The following is a 24371-nucleotide window of genomic DNA, read 5'->3' on the forward strand; positions in this document are numbered from 1 at the left end:
TGTTGGGTGGAAACTCCTCTCCAATCTGAGGAGAGAAAAAACTATTGAAAGCTAGGACTGTGCCAGTTACACATCATTCTACAGCTATGGCTGAATCCACACCCACAAATTAATTCAATTTAATTGCATAGCAACCAGCCCTGGTTTTGTCCTAGTTTTGCCTCATTAGCGCCATTCTTTTTCTTTTTAAACCATACTCACATTGATCTTAGAGCCTTAACCAAAGTCACATTGGTATAAATGAGTGTTTCTACCATAGTGTACCATAGTCTGAGCCAGCATGGTGTAGTGGGTTGAATGTTGGGTTACAACTCTGGAGACCACGGTTTGATTCTTCTCATGGAGATGAAACCATGGGCAGGTCATGTTCTCCTCAGCCACGGGGGAAAGCAATGGCAAACCTCCTCTGAACAACTCTTGCCGAGAAAACCTTATGATAAGTTTGCTTTAGGGTTGCCATAAGTTGGAAATGACTGAAAGGTGTGCACGTATGCACGCACACACACACAGAGCTTTTAAGTAAGAAGGAAGGACAGAGATGGGAGAAGAGTAGTGAGAAGCACCACACAGATATTTAACACTTGTGTTCTCATCCCCTGAAAAAATAGCACCAGCTTGCTAGAAAAGCCAACAGCTGGAGAGATGTCTGTGCAATTTCTCCTAAGCCAATCAAGGTTTGCAGCAGCACTTTGAAAGTCCCAGAACTTGGTAAGTTAATCTCCAAATAATTTATTGCAAAGAACACAAAGGCAATTCACTGGCATTAATGTTATCATTTCTTTTCAAGAAACTCATTACATTGCTTGTTATTTTACCAAAAAATAATAAGATCGATAAGAATATAACATAATACACTTTTAAATATTTCAGTCAAAATACCATAAAACAATAATTGCACCATAAATCACTGTATCCATCCCACTTGCTACATAACTGTTACACTCTTGTTTTTAAAAAATCTGGAAAATTGTACAAAGGTATAATCAAGTGTTAGGAAGCAAGACTTTTCTTTATGAATTTAACACTGAAGCATTTTGGCTACTCCACCATTCAAAGGAACAAGGATTTACAGATAGGAACAGAGGGAATTCAGATACCAGTACTTTAATTCATAGATGAAAACTCAGATGCTACAAAAATTTAAATAATACTGCATAAGAAGCAAAAGTACCAAGAACATGAACTTGCAGGTGGATGTGTGACAACTTTAAAAAATGGCAATGCACGTATTTCTCCAGTGGAAACTAAATGACAATTTGATTGTGAAATGTATATCTGACTCCTTTTGTAAAATACAATCAAAAGCACATATTTTAAAGGGCTCTTCTTTGTCCCTGAACTCTAACACCATCTTATTTTCTCCACTTAGTATAAATGGAGGACATTGCACAACATGGTCATAAGCATATTTCTTCTGATTTAAGTCCCACTGGGTACAATGGGGCTCATCCCCTACTGAGTATAGGGTTGTAGTCTTAACTTTATAGAGGTACATGGAATGAAACCACAGGACCTCTCTCTACAGTATGAAGTTATGTCAGTTTTATACCAGCTTAATTCTGGGGGAACTAGTTTGGCAAGAATACGGAGAAATCTCATTGAGTTCTCTAATCATCCTGTAGAACATTTCATAATAACACAAATATACCATATTGCTTTTTAACAATTTGACAACCATTGTTCTGTTTGTGGAATTTAATATCTGTATATAGAATTAGCCGGGCTATTGCACATGTGAAACTTAATTTAAACTCTGCTCAGGAAATTATATATTATTTACGTGGAAGGAAAACCTAATGTTTCTAGGATTTCTTTTTGTGAAGGCACTTCCAGAAAACAAATTATCTCCTGCTATTAACAGGCAGTTTTTCCATGCCTCCTCACTTAGAATAGCTTACAAAAAGTGAAACTTCTTTATTGCATTTGAAAAAGCATTCTTTTCACCATGGATCTTGGGACACAGCTATGTTTGCCATCCTATTTTATCTTCACACAAGAACCCTGTGAGGTAGGTTACCTGGAGATAGGGTGCATCCAGACAAACAGTTCCTGTGGTGCAACCAGTCAAAAAGGCACTGTGCAGCTATATTGTTTTTCCTTCACTGACAGATTGTTTCCCCCTGTGTAAGTTGAGGGAAGAAGTGGGAAAACAGAGAAGGGCTACAAATGCAGACTGAGGATATTTCCCCTTGCTCCTTCCATATTCCAGTCTGGAGTCAAAGTGGTTGCACAATGAACACCTCATCTGGAAACAACCCAGAAACTGACCCAAATCCCCCTAGTGAGCGTTGTTGTTGACAAGAGACTCACGGAGTCCTCTCACTACCCACTTGGTAAAATTGCACACAATGTGTAGATGCTCTTTGTTTTAAACTTTTGGTTTCAGTGAGCTTCCAAGACTGTAGGATCCATTGATCTTTGTCTTCCTAAAGAAGTAAATCAATATTGCCGCCATGGGACCAGCTGCTGTTGCTAAGGAGGACACCACAATGATCGTAGGAATCATATAATCTGGCTCTTCCATTTTGGCTGCAAAAATTCAAAGACAGAGAAGCAAAGAAAAAAAATGAGTGTATGATGTAAATCGGCAATGCTCTAAAGGACAAATGTCCAGCCAGAAAAACCACCAGTCAAAAACACTGCATTTCTTTTGTCTCAGGATTTTTCAACTCATGTTTGATCTTTACCCTATCAATTCCTTTATTCTTGTCAAGTCCTTCCTGGGGACCAGTTCACTCCATGCATCTGAGGAGGTAGACCAAGTCTATGAAAGCTTATGCTACACCTTCTTTCGTACAGTTATTTTCAAAGGTGCTACACAATTCCTTTACATACTTTTACTCTAGCATTAAAGATGCCACAAGGAAAATGCAGCATTTGGTCCACATATTCCTTGTAGAAATGTATGAGACTGTGCAGTTAATGCAGTGCAATGTATTATAGCTATTCAAAATAGTTATTGTTAGTCAAACTGTGTAATTTTTTTCTTGATTCACACTGAAACAAGAAACAGCTGGGGAGCCATGCGAGATATAGCAAAACAGACCAAACATTATTTGACCAGACATTATTCTTTGTGGAATAATCTAAGTGGCCAAGTTTTCATAGTAACTAGCAGTGTATTTTTCAACACATATCTCAGTACTGTAATAAGTAGTAGCTGAGAATGTGTTTATTGCTACTCCTCTCATGTTGTATGCCTGTTAGGTATATTACATGGGTGTGTTCAATGGTGGTTCTTTTCTGGACAGATATATTGCAATGTATTAAGTTGTATCAGAATAATACGGTATCTGTAAATATCTATGTGCTCTTAAACTATGTTTAAAAGCTGCTAAGTTGCTGTGACGTGGAGCTTAATTGACCATCAGTTTAGGTTGAATCCTGTATGCCCTTACGATAACCAGAACAATTACATAACAAGGTTGTAAAGACAATTATTCACTAAATATTGTTCAGTCATCAGAAAATCTTACTGATGAAAGATGGACAGAATATAAATGAGACAGGTAGACTGTTATGACCACCTAAGATCACTTGCTGTGAACATGCAATATTTTGGAAAGCAGGAGATGTCAATTACTTACCTATTGTTATTTTATTATCTTCTGTATCATTGCTAACATCATTTGAATTATCCACTACATATGTGATAGTATTATTTTTGGATTCTGTGTATGATGTAAACAGCATGTCCTTTGGGGTAGGGGAAGTTTTATTTCCCAGATGGTCAGCCTCTTGTTGTGGAGTATTATAAGCTGTACTCTTAATAGTGAAATCTTCCATTTCAGTAATTATTTCAGGTCCAGCAGTTGATGTTGGAATAGTTGATGAAAAGGCTGAAAAATAACCAACAATAATTTATCAAGTTAATGATCAATCAGATTATTAAAAAGGTGCAATGTAAATATATTATTATTATTATTATTATTATTATTATTATTATTATTATTAAGCTTTATTTGTATAGCACTGTAAATTTACACAGCGCTGTACATACAATCTTTTTAATTAGACAGTTACGTGCCTTCAAGTTGCCTGTCTGCTTATGGTGACCCCACAAATTTAATAGGGCTTTCTTAGTCAAGAAATGCTCAGAGTGGCTTGCCATTGCCTTCCTCTGAAATATAGCCTACAGTGATAAGTATTCCCTGGCAGTCACCCACCCAAGTATCTAACCAGGGCTGATCCTACTTAGCTTCTAAATTACATAGGATCTGATGTCTTCAGAGTATCTTGGCAAAAGGTGTATTATAATATGTGAATGCCTTGAAACTGTGAAATCAGATAGGATGCTAAATACAGATAATGCATTTCCAAATATCTGAATATAAAGAGATTAGGTGGAGAATATTCAACATTAAAATTTAAGAAGATAATTTTGAGGGAGCACATTCATCTCATTTCAACAGTGAAAGGTAAGACTAGACATTTAAACAGAAATTGTTTTACTCTAAATTTTAACTTACCTTCAACAATTAATTCCACAGCTTTGAGGTCTTTTCCAACCTCGTTAATAACTTCACACCCATAACGTCCCATATCTTCAGCCCGTATGTTTTTCAAAGGCAAGGCATCACCTTGAGAAATGAGGTGAGAACTTCCATCTGCTAGCAGCTTTTTCCAGGAAAACCATGGAGTGGGATTGGCATCAGTAAAGCAAAACATAGTAACATGGTCTCCTTCCTTGATTATGTTAGACGGGGTGACAGTGACTATTGTTCCCTTTGGCGCATCTAAAAAACAAAATTATACTCTTTGTTATTAATGTCGTGAAATCAGGTTGCTTAGCTGAGGCTATTGCATCAGAAGATTTCTATGCCTCTTCAGGAGAAGAAGCTACTCTAGTAGCTGCAAAATGCCAAGTTCTCCCAACCATTCCTATCCAAGAGTTAAAATACGTCTAAGAGTTAAAACAGAATGGTCTTCATTTCTCATCAGATGAAAAATAGACAATATCCTAAGCTGAAACTAGGAATTTGGAATTCCAGAACATGCAGTAGAAAAACTAACTACTTTCTTTCTGGAACCATTTTATTATTTCTCAGTTTGTTAACTGCTTTTATAACCCTCTCATTAGCTGATGGAGTTCTCATCCTCACATTATCTCCCTAGCAACCTAGTAAAGTAGGCCAAGCAAAAAGGAAGTGAATGGTTTAAAGTCACCCAGAGAACTACATGGATCAGTAGGGAATAGAATTGAACCTGGATCTCCTAAAGCACAATTGCTACACTATACTAGCTCCAATAAAGGCATCATCTAGCATTTTACTCATACAGCAGCAGGAATGAATAGTGAATGAGAGAGACAGAGAATTCCATGTGTTATGCTATATTCACTTCCTTCCTCTGAAATATGACAGTGAATATAGCAGGCACGTCCAATTAGATTTGCTCATGTACCTCCCATCTCAGATCTCCTGAAGCTGACACCTACCCAAAATGTTGGACTACAATTAATGTCCATGCATTGGGAGTCACAGTCCTACACATCTAGGGAGAAACAGGTTGGGAAAAACTTATTTCTAGTTAATATAGTTCTTGATACTAGGGCTTTGCTTAGTAAGCTCCCTGTACACAGACAGTGCTATATTAATAAATGGGACAATGAAAAACAGAATTATCTAGACCACACAACCTCTCTGACTGACACTATATAATCAGAATTTTGGACAATAGGGGACAATGAATCAAAAGATGTGGTTTAGAAAAGTTCCTGATTTCCTTTAAAAACATGAATTTCTTTCAGCCCCACAAATGAAATATAGAAGTTTATTTTTATTCATTTGTTGTTCTTGTACCCAGAGATCTAGAGCAAAAGCCCCCGCAAAGCACCTTACAATACAATCAAGAGAATACAGATATCACTGATATTAATCACAAACTTCTATTTAAAAGAAAGTAGAAACCCAAGAGCTAAGTCCAGTGAAAACATCAGTGATAAAATACATTCCAAAACAAGAAGATCTTTCAGGATGTTTGACGCCAAGAAGACAGAGGGTGAAATGTTTTTAATATACTCAAGCATATTATATCGATACTACATGTCATTACTATGAAAACTTACATTGCACAATGAGTGATCTTGTCATTTTATTTTCCCCAAATTGATTCTCCACTTGACACTCATAGTCTCCTGCATCATCAGGGCTTACACTTGGGATATAGACTAATCCACCCTGGATCACAGTCTTACTGTCAGATTTCCTCCTTATAACCACCTTGGGAGCAGGGTCGCTCTTTGCAGAACATTTCAGAGTAACACTTTCCCCTTCTTGTACTGTCGAAGCAGGAAGAATGGAGAACTCTAGGTCTCTGGGGGCACCTGCATAGACAGAAAAAACACACGTAAAAAGCTGGTTTAAGTGTATGTAAAGGCACCACATCCCATCTCTCCTTCAAAGCTAAGCTGGGTGAGCCCTGGTTAGTACTTGGATGACAGATCACCGATGAATACCAGCTCTGTAGGATATATTTCAGAGGAATAAACTGGCAAAACCACCATCCAGAAGGAGAGAAGGGCAGGCCAGCTCCATCGAGCCTAAGAGTAAGAAGAAGGGCCCTCCCTCCTGTCCATCTGCCATGGTCCAGGCCTCCAAGAGAGAGAAGATCTGCTGGACTTTCCCCCTTCCCCACTGCCATTCCCTTCTCCTTTTGTGTCTTGTCTCTTTAGATTGTAAGCTTGAGGGCAGGGAAATGGCTAATTAACAATTCGTAAGCTGCTGTGATAGCCTTTGGCTGAAGAGGGGGGAGTATAAATTATTATTATTATTATTATTATTATTATTCCTTGTCTACGAAAACCCTATGAAATGTCACCATAAGTCAATAGACAACTTGAAGGAGTGCACACACACATATACACACACACCACAGATTTTATAGGTCTTGTACTGCTAGTAAAGCTGATGATGCTTACCATAGCCAATATTCAACATCACAGATGTAGTTGACAAATATGTAAATACATATAATGATCCAACTTCCCAAACCTGCTTTAACAGCCAGCATCTGTTTTGCTGGCAACTGGGTTGCAGCAGGATGGTAATCCCAGTCCCCTCCAGCTAGTGATCTGCAGTGTTCTGAGGAGTTGCAAAAAGGGTCCTGCTTCTAATTGTTGCAGTGCAGATCACTGGTTCCAGGGAGCTAGAAAGATCACCTTGCTGTGTCCCCGATCATCAGCAGAACAGACCTCTGTCACTCAGTATGGCTGCTTGCTATTAAGATACATTTGAGTAAGCATTTGTAATTGCAGTGATAGTGCCACAATCATAGGTTGTTGTTGTTCTGTGCCTTCAAGTCATTTCTGACTGATGCCCACTCTGTCATGGATTTCTCTTGGCAGAATTTGTTCTTTCTCTGAAGATGCCAGCCACAGATGCTGGCAAAACGTCAGAAAGAAACTCTTCTAGAACATGGCCACATAGCCCGAAATCTCCACAAAAAACTAAGGATACCGGCCATGAAAGCTTTCAACTTCATATTGTTCAGAGTGGGTTTGCCTTTGCATTCCTCTGAGACTGAGAGACTGAGTTGCCCAAAGTCAGGGTTTCTATAGCTGAGCAGGGATACAAACCCTGGTTCCCTCAATGTTCTAGTTCAACACTCAGATCACTACCCCACAATGGTGTAAATCTCACACATTTGTAGCTGCTCAACAGGATGTTAGTGCATATTTTATCCAGTACAACAAACATATGAATCTACTGCTGAACAGGAGATATATTGTATGCACCCCATCACCTCCTATTATCATTGTTATTCAGATTAAGTCTTTATTATCATGCCTACTGTAGCAAGAAGTATTCCAGCATCATATCCACACAGGAGGACTAGACTAGAAATAGAACACAGATGCTTTCTGACAAGAAGGTCTCAGTTACTATCACTGAAAGATTTACTTTAACACTATATTAGTGCTATCAGAAGAGCATCCAACACTTCTGGGTATAACTAAATTGTATTGGTTATTCACTTTGTGAATAATAATGAGAAATAATTTTATTATAATAAAAACTATTTGCAATGCCAAATACTTTCAAGTATCAAATGAAGCTAAATAAAATTAGAAAGGTAGAACAATCAGCAGCTCTCTGGATTAAGAGGCATGCAAGGGCAGAGACTGTTGAAGATGAATCTATAAATGAATCCCTTTGAGTCAGTTATCTCTATATAGCTGAAATTCTGCAGACCACACATTCCAATGCTACAGCTTCATACCTTGTACAGATATAGACACTGTTCTGTTCTCGACTTCATTGGTTATAGCATTTGTGGTTTCGCAGACGTAGATTCCTGAATCCCAGAACTGAGCATTTGGAATGGAGAGAGTAGAACTTTCTGCAATATGCTGGATAGTTTCATTAGCCAGTTGCTTCTTCCAGACAACCTTAGCTGGTGGATGACTTTGAGTCCCGCAGCTAAGCATCAATGCTTCCCCTTCCAAAAGGTTGTTGCCTGGAGATGCAGTGATATGAGTATTCTGTGGACCAACTGAAAGAAAGCAAAAGGTCAGAAAGTTAAATGATGGAAGTAGAAATTTACAATATTACAATAAACGCCCTGAATTAAGAGATCGCTAAAAAACCTAAGCATCTGAAAATCTCAATGATTGGGTAAATACCCATAATTCTGTAGCTTTTTATTAAAATCAAAGTTTCAAAAACTCAAAGTGAGGTATGAACATTAACTACACAGAAACCAAGACTAAAGCATACCAAATAACCCTAAGAACAAGAGACTGCACAAGAGACAAACCTCAAATTATTAAGTCTGTAATATATCATGTCTCTGAGAATGCATTACCATGTATCTTCATTAAGATTCCTAATCACACTCCTAAATTCAGCCACATACTACTGAAGGAAGAAGGGGAGACCATAATGCAATATGAAATCCCAGTAGAATATTGCCACCCATTCATAAGAATGCTATGAAATATATTGGTTCAACTGTAGACCTACATTTGATTCTCATAAGCCTAAACATGGGATAGATCAGGCCACTATGAGGAAGATCCTACATCAATACTATCTTGGAAATTATGAGTTTCCTCCTGCAACTTTTAAGACATCAACAGCTTTAGAACTAGCTTAAAACTTTGGGATGAGAAATTTGTATTGCTATTATTATTATTTTTGGAAGAATGCTGAGATTGCCAAGATACTATATTCTATACCCAATATGGATGCAGTCATGGCAACATTTGTCAGCCTAACCTACTTTATAGAACATCTGTGTGTTGGTAGTGTGAGGAGGTAGATTTTTCTGTGTCAATGTAAGCTCCTTGTAGGAAAGGACAATCATATAATAAACTAAATATGTTAGATTCTTTATATTTGTGTAGCAGTAGTTCTGATGGTAAGCATGTGACGCCTAGTATAAAGCTTTACATATTTATCTTGGTGTTTCGGTGGCTTAAGAAGTGCCGAGATAGCCCTATATATGCCTGCCTGCTTGTCTGAAGACTGATATCTGTTGGAAGATCCCTTCCCTGTGTCCCACCAAGAAGGATAATACACTGTGGGAAGGTGTGAAAGAAGGACTTCTAGGCTGTAGCACTCCAGCTATGGGATATTCTCCCTTTAGACGCCTGACTTGTATGCATGTTAGTGTCATTCTGGCTCCAAATCAAAACATGTTTTTTTATTAGAGACTTTGGGACCTAACTGATTTTATCCAAATGTACACATGCACTGTGGTTACACTGTTTTAGCTTATTTTAATCACTTTGTTTTATCTTGGCAAATTGTGTAATGTGATTTTAGTCTGTTGAAATATTTCCTATTGTTATGTATTATTGTTCAAATGGATTTTATTGTGTGCCGTCTTGAGGTCTTATGCTATAAGCACAAGCATCCATGGCTTCAAATTTTTTTAAAAATATATAACATCCAAAAAGAAAACCTCGATTTTGCCATTTTATATAAGGGACATCATTTTACTATGCCATTATATTCAATGGGACTTGAACATCCATGGACTTTAGTATCCATTGGGGGGTGTCCTGGAACCAAACCCCAGCAGATACCAAGGACCCACTGTATTTTAATAAATAAACAGTATATGAGACACACCCAAGGCTTTCAAACCTTGATTTTCATATGACCAGGACTTGAAGCCCAATTACCTCAGGATACTTACAGTTCACATCGAGCCGATGTCTTGCCTGTCTCTGCTTGGGCTCAAACTCCAACTCCTCTATTGGCAATTCAGCTATGCATGTGATCTCTTTTCCAATATCTTCCTCAGTAGGAGTAAAAGTAATATTCACAGTTTTTGTTTCTACTAATCTGGTGGGTTCATCATTAAAAAACTCTTCAACTTTAAGAACTTCTCCATCTCTCTTCAGAGATACCACCAGGCGTTCAGATGGATATACTTTAGGAACACGACAGATGACTTGAGACGGTTTCCCAAGAACAAGTGGGCCACTGATCTCGATAACAGGATCACTGGGGAATGCTAAAATAGTACACAAAGAAAAGTTACAAAACAGAGGCTCAATGCATCTTAATACAGACAGGGATTTCAGTGCCCACCCTGAATTCAGAATTGTTTAGACTTTCCCCACTATTCTGGGTAGGAGCTGCTTGTCGGTTTATGATATAAGTTAGCTTTGATAAACCGTGGCTAAAAGAAAAAAAGAAAGGAAAGTGTAGGAAGTTACATACAGTTGTTAACTCTGCAGTATGGATCGTCTTTAAATAAACAGTAAGAAAAAGAGCAAATACTGCATATAGAATAATGTGTAACTGGTATTTAAAGTGCTGGGTCTAGAATTAGGAAAGTTGTATGCAACTTACTAAGTCTAAATATGACACCTGAAGTTAGTTCTGCATGGGAATTGCATGTTACTTACAGTAGATTTCAATCTGGACTCTCCTTTCTCTTCTCTCGTTTCCACAAATAGCATTGCAGAGATAATTGTGCTCATGTTCAAATCCAACCGATGCCAAGGTTAAGAAGGAGTCACTTCCTTGGCGACTTGTTATTCCACCTAATGGGTTGTCCATCTGGGTTCTCCAAGAGAAATCTGGTGATGGGCAGCCAGTTGTGCGGCAACTTAGCACCAACCTGTCACCAATCTGGGCAGCAACTTTATGATCTGGTGCAATGTCTTTTATCTCAAATGCTTTCGCTGAAAAGAGAGAGAAACATATTGAGTGCAGAATCTATGTATGTAGTTCTATAAGCTTTTGGTTTCATGTCTGTGTGTTTTATTTTTCCTCTAACAGCCAGGAAGGCACATGTCCAAATGGGTCAGATTGTCTGTTCTCAGAAATCCGCCTCCAGACATGACCCTACCAAAGACAGTATAATTTTTCACTGGAGTGGATGTGGAGATGTACATCAGCAGAAGCCAGTGCAAAACCTTTTCAAGAATTTGCACATGTCTGTGTGATAGAATAATACAGATAGACATACAGTAAAATAAAATAAAAATATAGTTCCACCATTGCTGCATCTCTTATACTTGTAATACAAACACACACTGCATATTACAAGATTGGAATCTGATGATGTGCAGCCAAAGATTGGTTCATGATATTGTCATGTTCACGTTTATAATGAATATAAAACATCTATAAAGCATATAATGTATCTGAATAACTTTGGGGATATTACCTTCTGAATAGAAAGTAAGATAAATCTGTTTCTAAGCAGGCATTTTAGGATCTAAGTAGGCATTAAGGAATGCAAATTCAGGCCAGTATTTTCAGCGGGACTTCGTTTATGATTGGTTTTGTGTCTATGATATTACATGATGCACTCACTCTTATTCAAATGGGAGAAAGGTGGCATACAAATGAAATTAAATAAATAAATAAAATTTCCATAAAGCCATTAATAATGCATAACTTCAGTGGAGCTTTCCTGCAAAGTTAAGTGCGCACAGCATTACAACCTATAGCTACAATCTACATACATTCACCTGGAAATTAATGCCAGTGAAATAAAGTGACCACATCTTGACATTTTTCAGAACTGAGCACAGGAGTTTCCAGTGTTGTCCATTTACATCACAATGTTAAGATTTAATCTGATTGCAGTGGCATTTAAACCAGTAATTTGTTTACAGGTTGAACTGTTTTCTGGGAGATTACTTCAGCCTCTTTGGGAAAATTAAGCTCATCCTATTTGGTTCTTCCACTAACAATAGACTTGACTCTTGGGAGCTGCAGTCTCATGAACATATGCCTGTTTGGCAGTGAAGTCTCTGAACTCAACAGCATTTGCATCCAAACAGATGTGTTCAGAATCAGGTTGTAGCTAGCTGAACAAATACCATCCTATTCTCAAACCACAACCAAGATTTAAATGCTTGCATTTAAAATTTATAAGATGACATTTCTGTTGATTTAAATTTTAAATCAATTTAAGTGATGATTTATAGCCCATTAACTGTGTTCCAGTTACTCACTCCAGGCTACAGAATAGATTGATTCAATACACATTTGAAATTATATCACCCAGTTACAAAGTACAGTACTTGGAACATTATTTTATATAGGTATAGGCTATTTAGGCAGAATCCTACATGAATTCAGTTTGGAGAAACACTATGAAGTCAACAAGGCTTAGGATGTAATCCAGAAAAGGACATAGTGTAACCCTCCATATGTCACACTCTTTCAGCCTCAAGGGAAAGCAATGGCAAACCCTCTCTGAACAAATCTTGCCAAGAAAACCCCATGATTATAGCCTTAGAGTTGTCATAAGTTGGAAACAACTTGAAGGCACACAATAACCACAACAACATACGTCAAATAGTGTGATGTAGGGGTTTGAGCATTATCTATGACTCTGGAGCTCAGATGTAGAGAGATCTTGTAGCACCTATGAGACTAAATGAAAAAAAGAAATTGGTAGCATGGGCTTTCCTAGACTAAAGTCTACTTCCGCAGATACATTATTACTACTTCCTCAGGTGCAGTCCACTTACTCAGATAATGCATCTGAGGAAGTAGACTGAAGTCTCTGAAAGCTCATGCTGTCAACTTCTTTCTTTCAGTTAGTATTAAAGGTGCTATAAATTCTCTCCACATACTGATTCCACAGACTAACACGGCTATATCTTTGAATTCTACCACTCTGGAGATCAGGGTTTGATTCCTGCTTAGCTTTGGACACCCACTGGATGACAATGGCAAGGAGTCACACATTCTCAGCCCCAGAAACTCCTGTGACAGGTTTGCCTTAAGGTTGCCGTAAGACAGAAAGTACCTGAAGGCACACACCAGTGTACTTCTAAACCAGGCAGGAGAAAGGACTTGTGGCCCTCCAGATTTTGATGAACGGCAACTCTCTCCCTTACTGGCTATGGCTGATGGGAGCTGAAATCCAAAAGAGCTGGACTTTGGAGAGCTGGGTTCGAATCCCAGCTCGTCCACAGAAACCCATTGGGTGACTTCGGAGAGTCACTCTCTCTCAGCCTCAGAGGAGGGCCATGACAAAAAAAAACCCTCTGAAGAAACCTTGCCAAGAAAACCCCCAGGATAAGTCGAAATGGACTTGAAGGCATGCAACCACAGACGATCCCAAACGCACTGTAGAAATAACCTAGTTTGAGACCGCTTTAACTGCCTTGGTTCAATGCTGGGGCAGGGCATTCTAGTTTTGTGAGTCAGAGTGCTGCCCCAACAAACTACAAACCCTAGGCTTGCCTAGCATTGAGCCCGGGGCAGTGAAAGTGGTCTCAAACTTGGTTATTTCTGCAGTGTGTGTGTTTAATTAATTAATTAATAATGATAACATTTATTTATCTTTCCCGCCTTTCCCTGCAGATTGAGGTGGGATTACAACACAAGATAAAAATACAAAAGTGTGCAAAAGCATAATAAAAACATATCTTAAGCCCTAACCCTGCCACCATTACAGATAATAAAAATTCAATAACAGTTAAAAATAATCACATCAATGACCTGCTTTGTTTGGGATCTACAACATTCCTTTGAGGGGGAAGAGAGAAAAGAAAATGCAGACATGCTTGAAATGTTAAGACATTAAAAAGAAACAAGAAAGGGAAAGGAAAACAACAACTCACCAACTTGGAGTGAGAGCAGGAAGAGAAGGGCTGATGTTGCTGAGAATGGCATTGTGTGGTTTCCTGGCTTTGGAAAAGGGAAGAAGATGGGATGCTGCTGCTCCTGAAAGGGCTGTCAAGGCTTCCCTCTGAGAGGCAAAAGTGATCCTGAGAGGGTCTCTTGCAGGCTCTTTCTTTATATAAACAGAGGAAGGGAGAGGGAAGAAAGGAGGAATTTCCATGCTGGGAAAATCCCCTCCAAAAAAAAAAAAAGCCTAGGGAAAAAGTGAAAACCCCTTCTGTCTCTGTCTGACTTTGACTGTCTGTCTGTGAGGAGGAGCCAGGAGGGAAATGACCACTGGCAGGACGCCTTGGCGCCCTTTGCATCATGAAGTCATTCCCTTTTGGTCCCCTTGCAGGAGGTGGACGGAAGATTAAGGACTGTGGTGTCTCTTAATATAAGGCCACTATGGCTTACAGTGTACCTTCAGGTGACAATATCGTACATATAGCCTCAATGTACTTATATATACGTAGTGAAGATTGGGTTAAGATATCATGTTTTTAAAGAAAAATGTAAAAGAATACTTTAAAAAAATAAAAAAATAATCTTTTTTAAAAATGAAAATTTGAAAATTGAAATTGGAATTTTTTAAAAAAAATGCAGGCTGAGAGAGAGTGCAGGTGACCAGATGGCATCACTGCAAAGGAGGACTGGGCACTGCAAAAAGGAAGACATTCAAGAAAAGTGGAGGACATTCCCGCCCCAAAGCTAGAAACACTAAATGTAAAATTCATGCTTCCTAGTCAAAATGGAGGTTGTTTTGAAATTCCTCCTGGACAGAAGGTTGAAATGTAGGGCATGCCCTGGAAAAGGAGGACCTACACTTCCCTGTGGGTTTTCCATGGCTGAGCAGGGATTCGAACCCTGGCCTCCAGAGTTATAGTTCAGTGCTCAAACCACCACACCACACTGACTACAAATCCCATTTTTTTCTAGGATGGAGCCATGGGAGCTAAAGTGGTGTCAGACTGCATTGTTTGTATGGTGTGGATGGACCTGAAGTCTTCCAGATTATTTTTCTTTTTTAAGGAGAGGTGCAGTTTGAACAAAACTGAATAATTACATTTTTGGTGTTTTGTTGTTGTTAGGTGCCTTCAAGTCATTTCCAGTTAATGGCAACCCTAAGGCAACCCTATTGTGGGGCTTTCTTGGCAAGATTTGTTCAAAAGAGGTTTGCCATTGCCTTCCTCTGAGGCTGAGAGTGTGTGACTCGCCCAAGGTTACCCAGTGGGTTTCATGGCTGAGCAGGGAACTGAATCCTGGTCTCCAGAGTCGTAGGCCAACACTCAAACCACTACTCTGCTTTGGCTTTGAAAAGTAATTTTAGGCTCTGCTCCAAGCAAGGAAATGATACAGAGGCCCTATACAGACAGCCAAAATAAAGCTCCTTCAAGTTACTTTGGTGGTATGGTATTTCAATGATGCATGCATCCTAAGAGTCTGGAAGCTGCACAAAAGCTGCACTCCAGTCCTTAGGACTAGAGCGTGACTTTGGTTCGCCTTCTGGACTCTTAGGACGCATGTATCATTTAAACAGCATACCTCCAAAGTGACTTGAAGCAGCTTTATTTTGGCTGTCTGTAACAGGCCAGAGAAAGCGAAAAATGCACTAGGTTAAGAATACAGTGGGTTTTTATTGTTAACTGCCCTTGAGCTGAACCCGACTCAAGGCGACCCTCTGGATGGGGCATCTCTAAGCCCCCCTGTCCTCCACTGCTTTGCTCAGGTCCTGCAAATCCATGCCCATGACCTCTCTCATTGAGTCTATCCATATAGCATGTCACCTTCTTCACTTTCTTCTGCCTTTTACCTTTCCTAGCATTATTGGCTTTTCTAATTAATGTTTCCTTCTCATGATGTGACCAAAGTATAACAGCCTCAACTTGGTCATCTTGCTTTCCAGGGAGAGTTATGTCGTGATCTGTTCAAGGGCTCAGTTGAATCTCAGTGAGATAGAAACCTCCATCACACCTGAGGCTGCAGGCGAGTGTAGGGGTTGCAAGGCAGCTGCGGGAAACACACACAAGAATATTGTGTAACCTGCCTTAAATTCCTTGGAGGAAAAAAGGAGGTATATAAATATTTGTTGTTGTGTGCCTTCAAGCAGGGACGTAGCCAAGGGGGGGTCCTTGGGGTCCGGACCCCCCCTTCCGTTAGATAAAATTAATGGTGCGTGCTGCTGCGCCGCTGTACCCAAGCCCCTTTATAATGGTGGCACTTAGTCTGGAACCACCCCCCTTCCCAAAATCCTGGCTACGTCCCTGCTTCAAGTAATTTCCAACTTATGGCAACATTAAGGCAAACCTATCATGGGGGGTTCTTGGCAAGATTTCTTCAGAGAAGCTTTGCCATTGCCTCCCCCTGAAGCTGAGAGCATGTGACTTGCCCAACAACAACAAAGTCTCTGTGTGCTTTGGCCTGCTACTGTTAGGAAACTGTCCTCATGCTCTCATGGCAAAAGAATACTTGGGGCTTGTTTCTATTATGAAAAATAGCAAATTGCCATTTGGTGTAAATGACCCTTGTTCCCATTTGAAATCGGCATCAAGTTAGTGTGACACTGGCATCAGGTTAGTGTCGGGGCATGCGCTGTGCAGGCACTATGCCCCCACTCTGCCCCAAGGCTGGCATTAAACACCAGTCTGTTCAGCCTCTCAATGAGCAAAATAAGTTGTACCATAAGCTTTCTTAGGCGAGTTACAGACCGCCCAAAACAGGCGGTTTGCCGCTGCCGCCGGTTGCTGCGTCTGGGAACCGCAGCAGCCAAACCTCGCGGTTCCCGGGTGCAGCCAGAAAAAAATGCCAAAATGGTGCTTCTTCCTGGGCCCCGGAAGTGGTGCGGCAAGGCACTAGTCGCGCACTCATGCGTCACTTCCGCCGCACGACGTCAAAATGGCGGCCCCTGTGTGGACGGGCACCACCATTTTGTATGGACACGGTCTGTACTAGGGTTGAGGGGCATCAGGAAGTGACGCCCCTTCTCAACCTTAACACGCCCCTTCCTAACCCTAGCACACCCCTTCAGCGTGTCTGTAACACGCCATAGACTTGGTCTATTTCCTCAATGCATGATATCCCAGATTAACTCGACTTTGACTCTAAATTCTACTGCAATTGACTGAAACAACTAGAATTTGTGGACTGGGGTTGGGTGGGAAGGGCTCTGATTCCAGGAAATAAAGGCCTGTTACAGACTGCCAAAATAAAGCTGCTTCGGGTCTCTTTGGAGGTATGCTATTTAAATGATGCATGGGTACTAAGAGTCCAGAGGTCACGCCAAAGCCACACTCCATTCCTAAGCACTGGAGTGCAGCTGTGGTGTAACAGGCCAAAATTACTTTAGTCTCCAGGCAAGGAAAACACTCCCATATAAAACAAAATTTCAGTAGCACCGCACAGAATGGTATCAGGAAACACACTTGTCTGCAAGGAAACAGAAACCAAATGAAATTAATCCTGGGGATATGATCTTCAGTAATTCAGAAACTTTTAAGAACACAGGGAGAAACTTCAACCTGCTAATGCCTGAAGATTAATTTCCTATGCAAGGGCCACCCAGAGAGCTGGGCTATAAACCTGGGAACAAAATTAGATCTCTTTCAAGCAACTACTGAAGATTGCATTGTGTTGAACAACCAACTTCAAAATCTTCATTTTTCTTCTTCTGTAATATTATTTCAAAAGGTGGGGGACTTGGGCTCCCCACCAACAAATATGGCATCTTTTTGGGTATTTGGGGATTAATTAGGAGGCCTAAGAGATGTTGGGTAACTTTAGGGATCTTTTACACTTACCAGAATGTATACCAGTACTAACTACTGGTAGACTCCAGTTTAAAATGAAAAAAATGGTTATACAGCGCGCCCGCGTCATACATGGGCGCGCCTTACGCGGCTTGAGCATATGTGCTCAAGCCGCGGGGCGCGCGCGGGACGGAAGGGGCGGCACGTCCCATTCAATTGAATGGGCGCGTGCGCCCGTTGTGCCCCGTGCGCCGCCGCGCCACCGTGCACGAGCCCCATTGTTTACAATGGGACTTGAGCATAGGCAGAATTTGCCTTATGCGGAGGGATCCGGAACGGATCCCCGCATAAGGCGAGGGCCCACTGTAGTTAGAAATGTGCAAAGGTGTAAACAAACACACAAATCCAGTGCAACCTTAAGAACCATACAGAGCTAACAGAAGGAAAGTGTGAAAGGTTGGAGAGCAAGAAATCACTTGTGAAAGTATTAGTTACAGTTATCATACTGAGATGTTTGTGTACTCTGGGAGCCCTTTCATACTATCCAGCCTTATGATTCCAATTTAACTACCATGGTTCCATCCTATTGTTAACACACCCTGTATTTGGGGTCCACAGATTTCATATTTCATATCTGGAACCAGCATGTTCTTCAGAGGTCATGATTACCTTTAAGAACATCAAGTCAGGCCAGGAGAAAAGGAGCAAGATTCAAGCCATGTGCACATCCAGGTAATAAAATAATAAAATCTAAATGAATGTAGTAAGTGCTCCTTCCTTCTCCCAAGTCATCTGCATTTCCTCTTGTACCTTGAGAAAAAGGATCTCCTTGCACTCAAAGCAGTAAGCCAACCTCTCTGCCTAAACTTCCCTGTCCATAAATCCTGGGGATATCTTGATCCAATCACTGTTTTCATCACACTAAAATTAAAGTTATTAACCAGTCTGGAATCCCATTGTCGATTCCTGGGAAAGGACATCTAGCCTTTGCTACTTTACAAGATAGCCCACTGCTTGTTGGTGGCATCATTAGGCGGGGTGCGGACTGCACCGGGTGACACCCCAGAAGGGAGTGTACATCCGGTGGGATGATACACCCCACGGGACTGGCACAATTGTTGGGCAAGTGAGAAAGGGTATTGCAGCTCTTTCTTACTTGCCCAACAGCCACGCCAGGGCCCAAACAGCTCTCCAAAGACCTCTGAGCTGCCTCCTCCAGCAACGGCAGTGCCTTCCATTTGGGCTCTGCCATGGTTGCAGTCACCATAACCCACACAGCCCTATGGAGGCCATAGCACTGCCCCCCTCCCCCAAACATCCCAGTCTGCTGGGTTGGAGCAGTGCCTTCCATTTGGGCTTCAGCATAACTCCAGCCATGCCAGAGCCCAAGTTGCCTCTGGTAGGTTCAAAATGTATTTGTTTCATTACAGAAGGCTTACCTGTTTTTTCTTCTTCATTTCACATTTCACATTTATCCTGAATAAAGAGTTTGCTGAAACATGTTGAAATGCTCTTTTTTTCATGGTGTAGGAACATATCCTTTTCTATGTTATTTCTGTATCTGGTTCCAAATTTTTTGTTAAAGAAATAATGCTCAGGAACACATCTACATTGGTAACTGAGTATACCTTGTATGTACAGAGTATCTATGTGTATGTGCCTTCACGTCCCGCAGTGACTAATGGCGACCCCATGAATTTCATAGAATTTTCATAGTTAAGGAATACGCAGAGGTGGTTTTGCCAGTTCCTTCCTCTGAAATATAGTCTACAACACCTGGTATTCATTGGCAGTCTCCCATCCAAGTACTAATCAGGGCTGATCTTGCTTAACTTCTAAGATCAGACAAGGTCAGGCTGAACATGAAATGATGGTTCACTGCATTTGCACTCTGATTCCTTGTTCCACTTCAATGCCTAGGAAATCAACAGTCCCAACGGATTTCCCCATAGAGAGCAGAGTTTGCTTTTTATCTCCTTTTCTCAGCCAATTCCAACACAGGATGGGCCTTTGTTTCTGCTGATTCAACTGGGCAATTGTTGACTTCACTTACATTCAGTGGTTAAGAAGTAAATTAGTCTCCTAACTGGCTGACTTTGGCTGATTTTCATTTCATGGGCTCAAGGATTCTTTTCATGAAATGAAACTTTCCTCCACAAACCAAGAGAGCTTGATCAAAAAGCAACTGCCATAAATAAACAAGTATTATTATTGTTGGCACCCATGGCATACTGTGGAAATCCCAAGTTTAAAATGTGAAAACGAACACGTGATTCAAGTTAACAATGCATGGTCTAAAACTAGACCTACTGACTATATCCTGTTTTTGCATCAATTTGGCAAGTGCAAGTAGCACTTCAAGTAAAACATGTCTTTTAAAGGAACAGTTTAATTTTTTTAGTTTTTATCTCACTTTTGTTGTCTTCTGGCCCCTTGGTAAATGCTCCCACTTGGTTAGCAAAATGGGAGGGGTTCAGAGGAAAATGAGAATTTTCACTGTAGAGCTAACATACCTTTAGCACTAACATACCTTTAGCATGTGTTAAAGAGGCAGAAACCCCACAAAGAGGCATGCGTGTTGGTTTGTTTCAGTATGAGAAGTCAGTGCCTACAAGCGTAAGCAATTTTGTCTCCTTTAAAACTAATTTATTTCAGTATGAGCCCCCCCCCCATAAGCTTATGCAGTAATAAATTAGTCTTAAGGTGCCAAAACAAAACAAAACAAAACAAAAACCCCAAATCTCATTTTTTGACATCACTGCATATCCACATTGGAAAATTTCCTCTGTTGTATTTCTGTGAATGGTTAAAGGCACAGAGGTCCATCCAGGAAAAAAGGTGGGTAGATGGGGAACCAGTGTAGTGGTTTGAGAACTGGAAAGTGTTGTAATTATGTTTTAACCGTGTTTTCAATAATCCAAATATTTAATTATTTTAACTATTGTAATCAATGTTTTAACCATTTTTGTTTTTTAAGCTATTGGAAACCACCTTGGATCCCATTTTAGGAGAAAGGTGGGCTATAAGTGTGATAGCTAGATAGCTAGATAGATTACTCTCTTAATTAATTAATTAATTAATTAATTAATCTCTCTTAATTCCCTTACATAAAGAGAGCTCAGAATTTCACTCAGCTGTTAAGTGGGGTTGACATTGGGTTTGACAGATTTGGAACTGGTTCTAGCAGTTATGCTATACACCCTTTCCCTCCACCACCCCCTTCTCCTTCTGTGTCTTGTCTTTTTAGATTGTAAGCCCGAGGGCAGGGAATTGTCTAACTAAAAGATTGTATGTACAGCGCTGTGTAAATTTACAGCGCTTCATAAATAAAGGTTAATAATAATAATAATAACAGCAGTTTGAAGTAGGACAATTAGCAAGACCGCATCCTTGGTTCTCTGTCATGAAAAAAAACAAAGCCCTGCTGATTTATCAGATCTCTATTGGAGGCATAGGATCTAGTTCAATTCCCAGATCAGCCATGGAAATCCACTGGGTGGCCTTGGATGAGTCACACACTCTCAGCTCCAGAAAACACTATGATATGTTCATCTATAAGTTGGAAACGGACATGAAGGCACAACACAACAAAATCTCTCTAAGATTTACACTGAAAGTACTGTATTACATTCCACCTTACGACCTCAACAGTCCCTAGTGTTAGATCGTTCAGTTGTCTAACAAACCTTGTTACAGCTAATCTATTCCACGCTGTGTATTTTTAGATGCTGGACTCTCCTTAGTGGTCCTGACCAGGGCCTTAATGCAAAGAAAGGTGGGTTGGGGGCTAAGTATGAACATCTAACAGCTTGATAAGATGTATAGGCAGCTAAAACGTGTAGATAGGCCATGTAAATTGCAACATGAACTGCCCTGTTTCTGTTTCCCTTTCAAGAGACTTGTTTGGCTGAGCATCAAAGTCTACAGTCCTTGTATTCAGATATACATATTTGTGAGAAAATGTTTTGCATTGTTCTGTCACCCCCTATCAGAGTACAGGGGAGATAAGAAGCAAGTAGCAAAAAATGTAACGTGTGTGTGAAATGGTTGGAACAGACTCGGTGTCTGAGTGCTGAATGATTTAAAATAATATTTCAGTCCTTTGTGAAAGGATCCCTTTGGTTCAGAAATTTTTCAGAAGTCTTGCTAGGTGTTCTTCATTCCCTCATTTGGGGTCAAATTGTACTCTGTTGGACTGAGCAGAAGGGTCATGAAAACATGAGCCGATCCTGTGCTTTCTTTGCTTAGGGCTCAATCCAGATCAGTTTTCTGGGGGACAGGCAGGTGTTTATACACCCTTCTCACAGATGCAGGCCCTAGTCAGATAGGCCAGAGTCAGAAGGCAGACTTCAGGTTAGATAACAAGTCAGGGAAACATGAACCAGATCTGGAACGGTCTGTGTTATTCATTGAAAGTTGTTCAGAATGTGAAGCTGGCTTGAAAGGAAAGGTTCCAAGGATCTGGTTTGTATCAATTGGTTTGTGAAGCCAACTAACCTGTTCTGGTCTGCTAGCAACACTCAGGCCAAGGTAATAGGAATCCTTTGAATCAAAGGTCCTAGTATGTCTGCCAGTTCTGGTAGCACAGGAAATAAAATGCTGCAAGATAGCCTTTCTAGGTCTGTGTTCAAGAGCTTCTACCTTGCACCTTACAGTTCTGTGCTCACTGGTAGAGAGACTGCAAAGAACTAAAAGGGCAGCAATGTAAGCAATGCTCGGAGCCAAGAATACCTAGGAGCACCAGGTCCCAATGAAGTGGGAAGAGGAAAAAGAGAGGAAACAGGTCCCAATGATGTGGGAAGAGGAGGAGGAGACCCGTCTCCTCATTCTATTGCTCTTTCATTCTTAAAACAAAGGTCTTCATGACCTAAGATACTGTTAGAATTCAGAAACATAGCTATGTTAGTCTGGAATATCTATATGTGAGAGGATCTTGTAGCACCTTTGAAACTAGCTATGTGGAAGAAGTAGTAGCATAAACATTTGTAGACTTGGTCTACTTCCTTAGGAGTGAACATGCCTAGGAGGAACCATTATAATTGGACTGTATGAATTGCCATGGAAATCCAAAACATGTGGTATTGTGATGAGGTGAAGTTCCACTTTAACTGTGGCTGTTTAAGGACAAAGGCAGGAGGAAAGATGTTGCCTAGGGCCAGGGTGAGTGGATGATCATAGGAATGGTGGAGGAAGTTTTAGAATGTGTTGTGTGCAGTCTGGGAACTGGAAGGAGATATGGCTAAGAATGTCCTCATAAGGTAGGGTGTTAACCAGTGTTAGGTGTTGTGAGTCAGGGAGCCATTGTCTCTTTTCAATCCCCTGTTGATGGACTGGAGTTTGTGGATTTATTCTAATTCAGCTGTTTCTCTTTCCAATCTTTCTTTGTAGTGTTGTTGTTGTTGTTTTTGTTCAAGGAGCACTGTCCTGAAGTCAGAGATAGAATGCCCAGGAAGATTAAAGTGTTCTGCAATAGGTTTTTGAGTACATTCGTAATGTCTAATTTATGTCAGTTCATTCTCTGATGCAGAGTCTGGCCTGTTTGCCTTTCAGCACTCTACACTGGCTAAAAAGGCCAGTCTCTGTACTAGGGGATAAATGAGCATAGATAAAGTATTAGGAATGGGAATACACAAAAAAACATTGCAGACAAATAAACAAACAAATAAATATTTCAGTCTTCCTGGGCATTCCATCTCTGACCTCAGGACATCAGTCTTTGAACAACAACAACAAAAAAAAAAAACTACAAAGGAAGATGGGAAAGAGAAATAGCTGAATTGGAATATACACTCCAATCCATCAACAATGGCTTCCTGGCACAATACACATATATTACAACAGTGGTTAACACCCCAGCCTCATGAGGCTACTCTTAACCAGATCAACATCTTTCCTTTCCAGTTCCCAGCTTACACACACCACATTCGAAAACTCCAACCACCATTCATATGGTCATCCACCCATCCTGTACTTTGGCAACATCTTTCCTCCTCCCTTTGCCTCTCAGCTACCATAGTTAAACCTGAACTTGTCATCTCATCACCATACCCACAATTTTTGCTTTTCTATGGCTATTCTCATAGTGTGATTATAAAGATTCTTATTGGGCAACAGTTCACTTCATGCACCTGGGGAAGTAGACCAAGTCCAAGAAAGCTTATGCTACAACATCTTTTGCTCAGTTAGTGTCAAAGGTGCTACAAGATCCCTTAGATGCTGTTCTCATTGTATAGCCACATAGACTCCCTATCCTGAAGAAACTAACTCTTGGTGCTGACTGTTCAACCCACACTTCCTTCCATGACTACAGCTGCTCTTGCAACAGTTCTGCTTGCAGGCCACACTGGGTTAAAATGTTCAGAATGCTGGCCTCTGCTCGTTATGGTTTATGATAAATTTGCAATGAACATTGCAGAAAATGTGGACATCATGAAATCTCCCAATTTCAGTGTATATGAACAACTCACATCTTGCCAGAACTTACAGATGGCCTTCATCACACCAATTTTATTTTTTTGCATTAAGAAATTGAGATTTT

General features: G+C 40.4%; 1 protein-coding gene across 1 annotated transcript; it reads right to left on the bottom strand.

Annotated features, from left to right (window-relative positions):
• Nucleotides 1-724: 724 nt before the first annotated feature.
• Nucleotides 725-14318, bottom strand: VCAM1 (vascular cell adhesion molecule 1). The gene is made up of 8 exons (XM_042461402.1): nucleotides 14048-14318; nucleotides 10862-11140; nucleotides 10144-10464; nucleotides 8221-8493; nucleotides 6068-6325; nucleotides 4470-4736; nucleotides 3588-3839; nucleotides 725-2529 (listed from the first exon to the last, which is right to left on the bottom strand). The coding sequence occupies exons 1-8, from the start codon at nucleotides 14097-14099 to the stop codon at nucleotides 2369-2371; spliced, it is 1863 nt and encodes a 620-aa protein (XP_042317336.1). The 5' UTR covers nucleotides 14100-14318; the 3' UTR covers nucleotides 725-2368.
• Nucleotides 14319-24371: the final 10053 nt, after the last annotated feature.

This window comes from Sceloporus undulatus, chromosome 4, assembly GCF_019175285.1.
Source record: "Sceloporus undulatus isolate JIND9_A2432 ecotype Alabama chromosome 4, SceUnd_v1.1, whole genome shotgun sequence".
NCBI lineage: Eukaryota > Metazoa > Chordata > Lepidosauria > Squamata > Phrynosomatidae > Sceloporus > Sceloporus undulatus.

Excerpts from the sequence above, each read along its gene's own strand:
- VCAM1 (XM_042461402.1), bottom strand. The coding sequence starts at position 14,099 with ATGCCATTCTCAGCAACATCAGCCCTTCTCTTCCTGCTCTCACTCCAA. Across the intron at positions 4,737-6,067 it reads AAGATCACTCATTGTGCAAT|ATGCGCCAAAGGGAACAATA; the intron begins GTAAGTTTTCAT and ends TTTGTTTTTTAG. Across the intron at positions 3,840-4,469 it reads TGTGGAATTAATTGTTGAAG|CCTTTTCATCAACTATTCCA; the intron begins GTAAGTTAAAAT and ends GTTATTTTTCAG.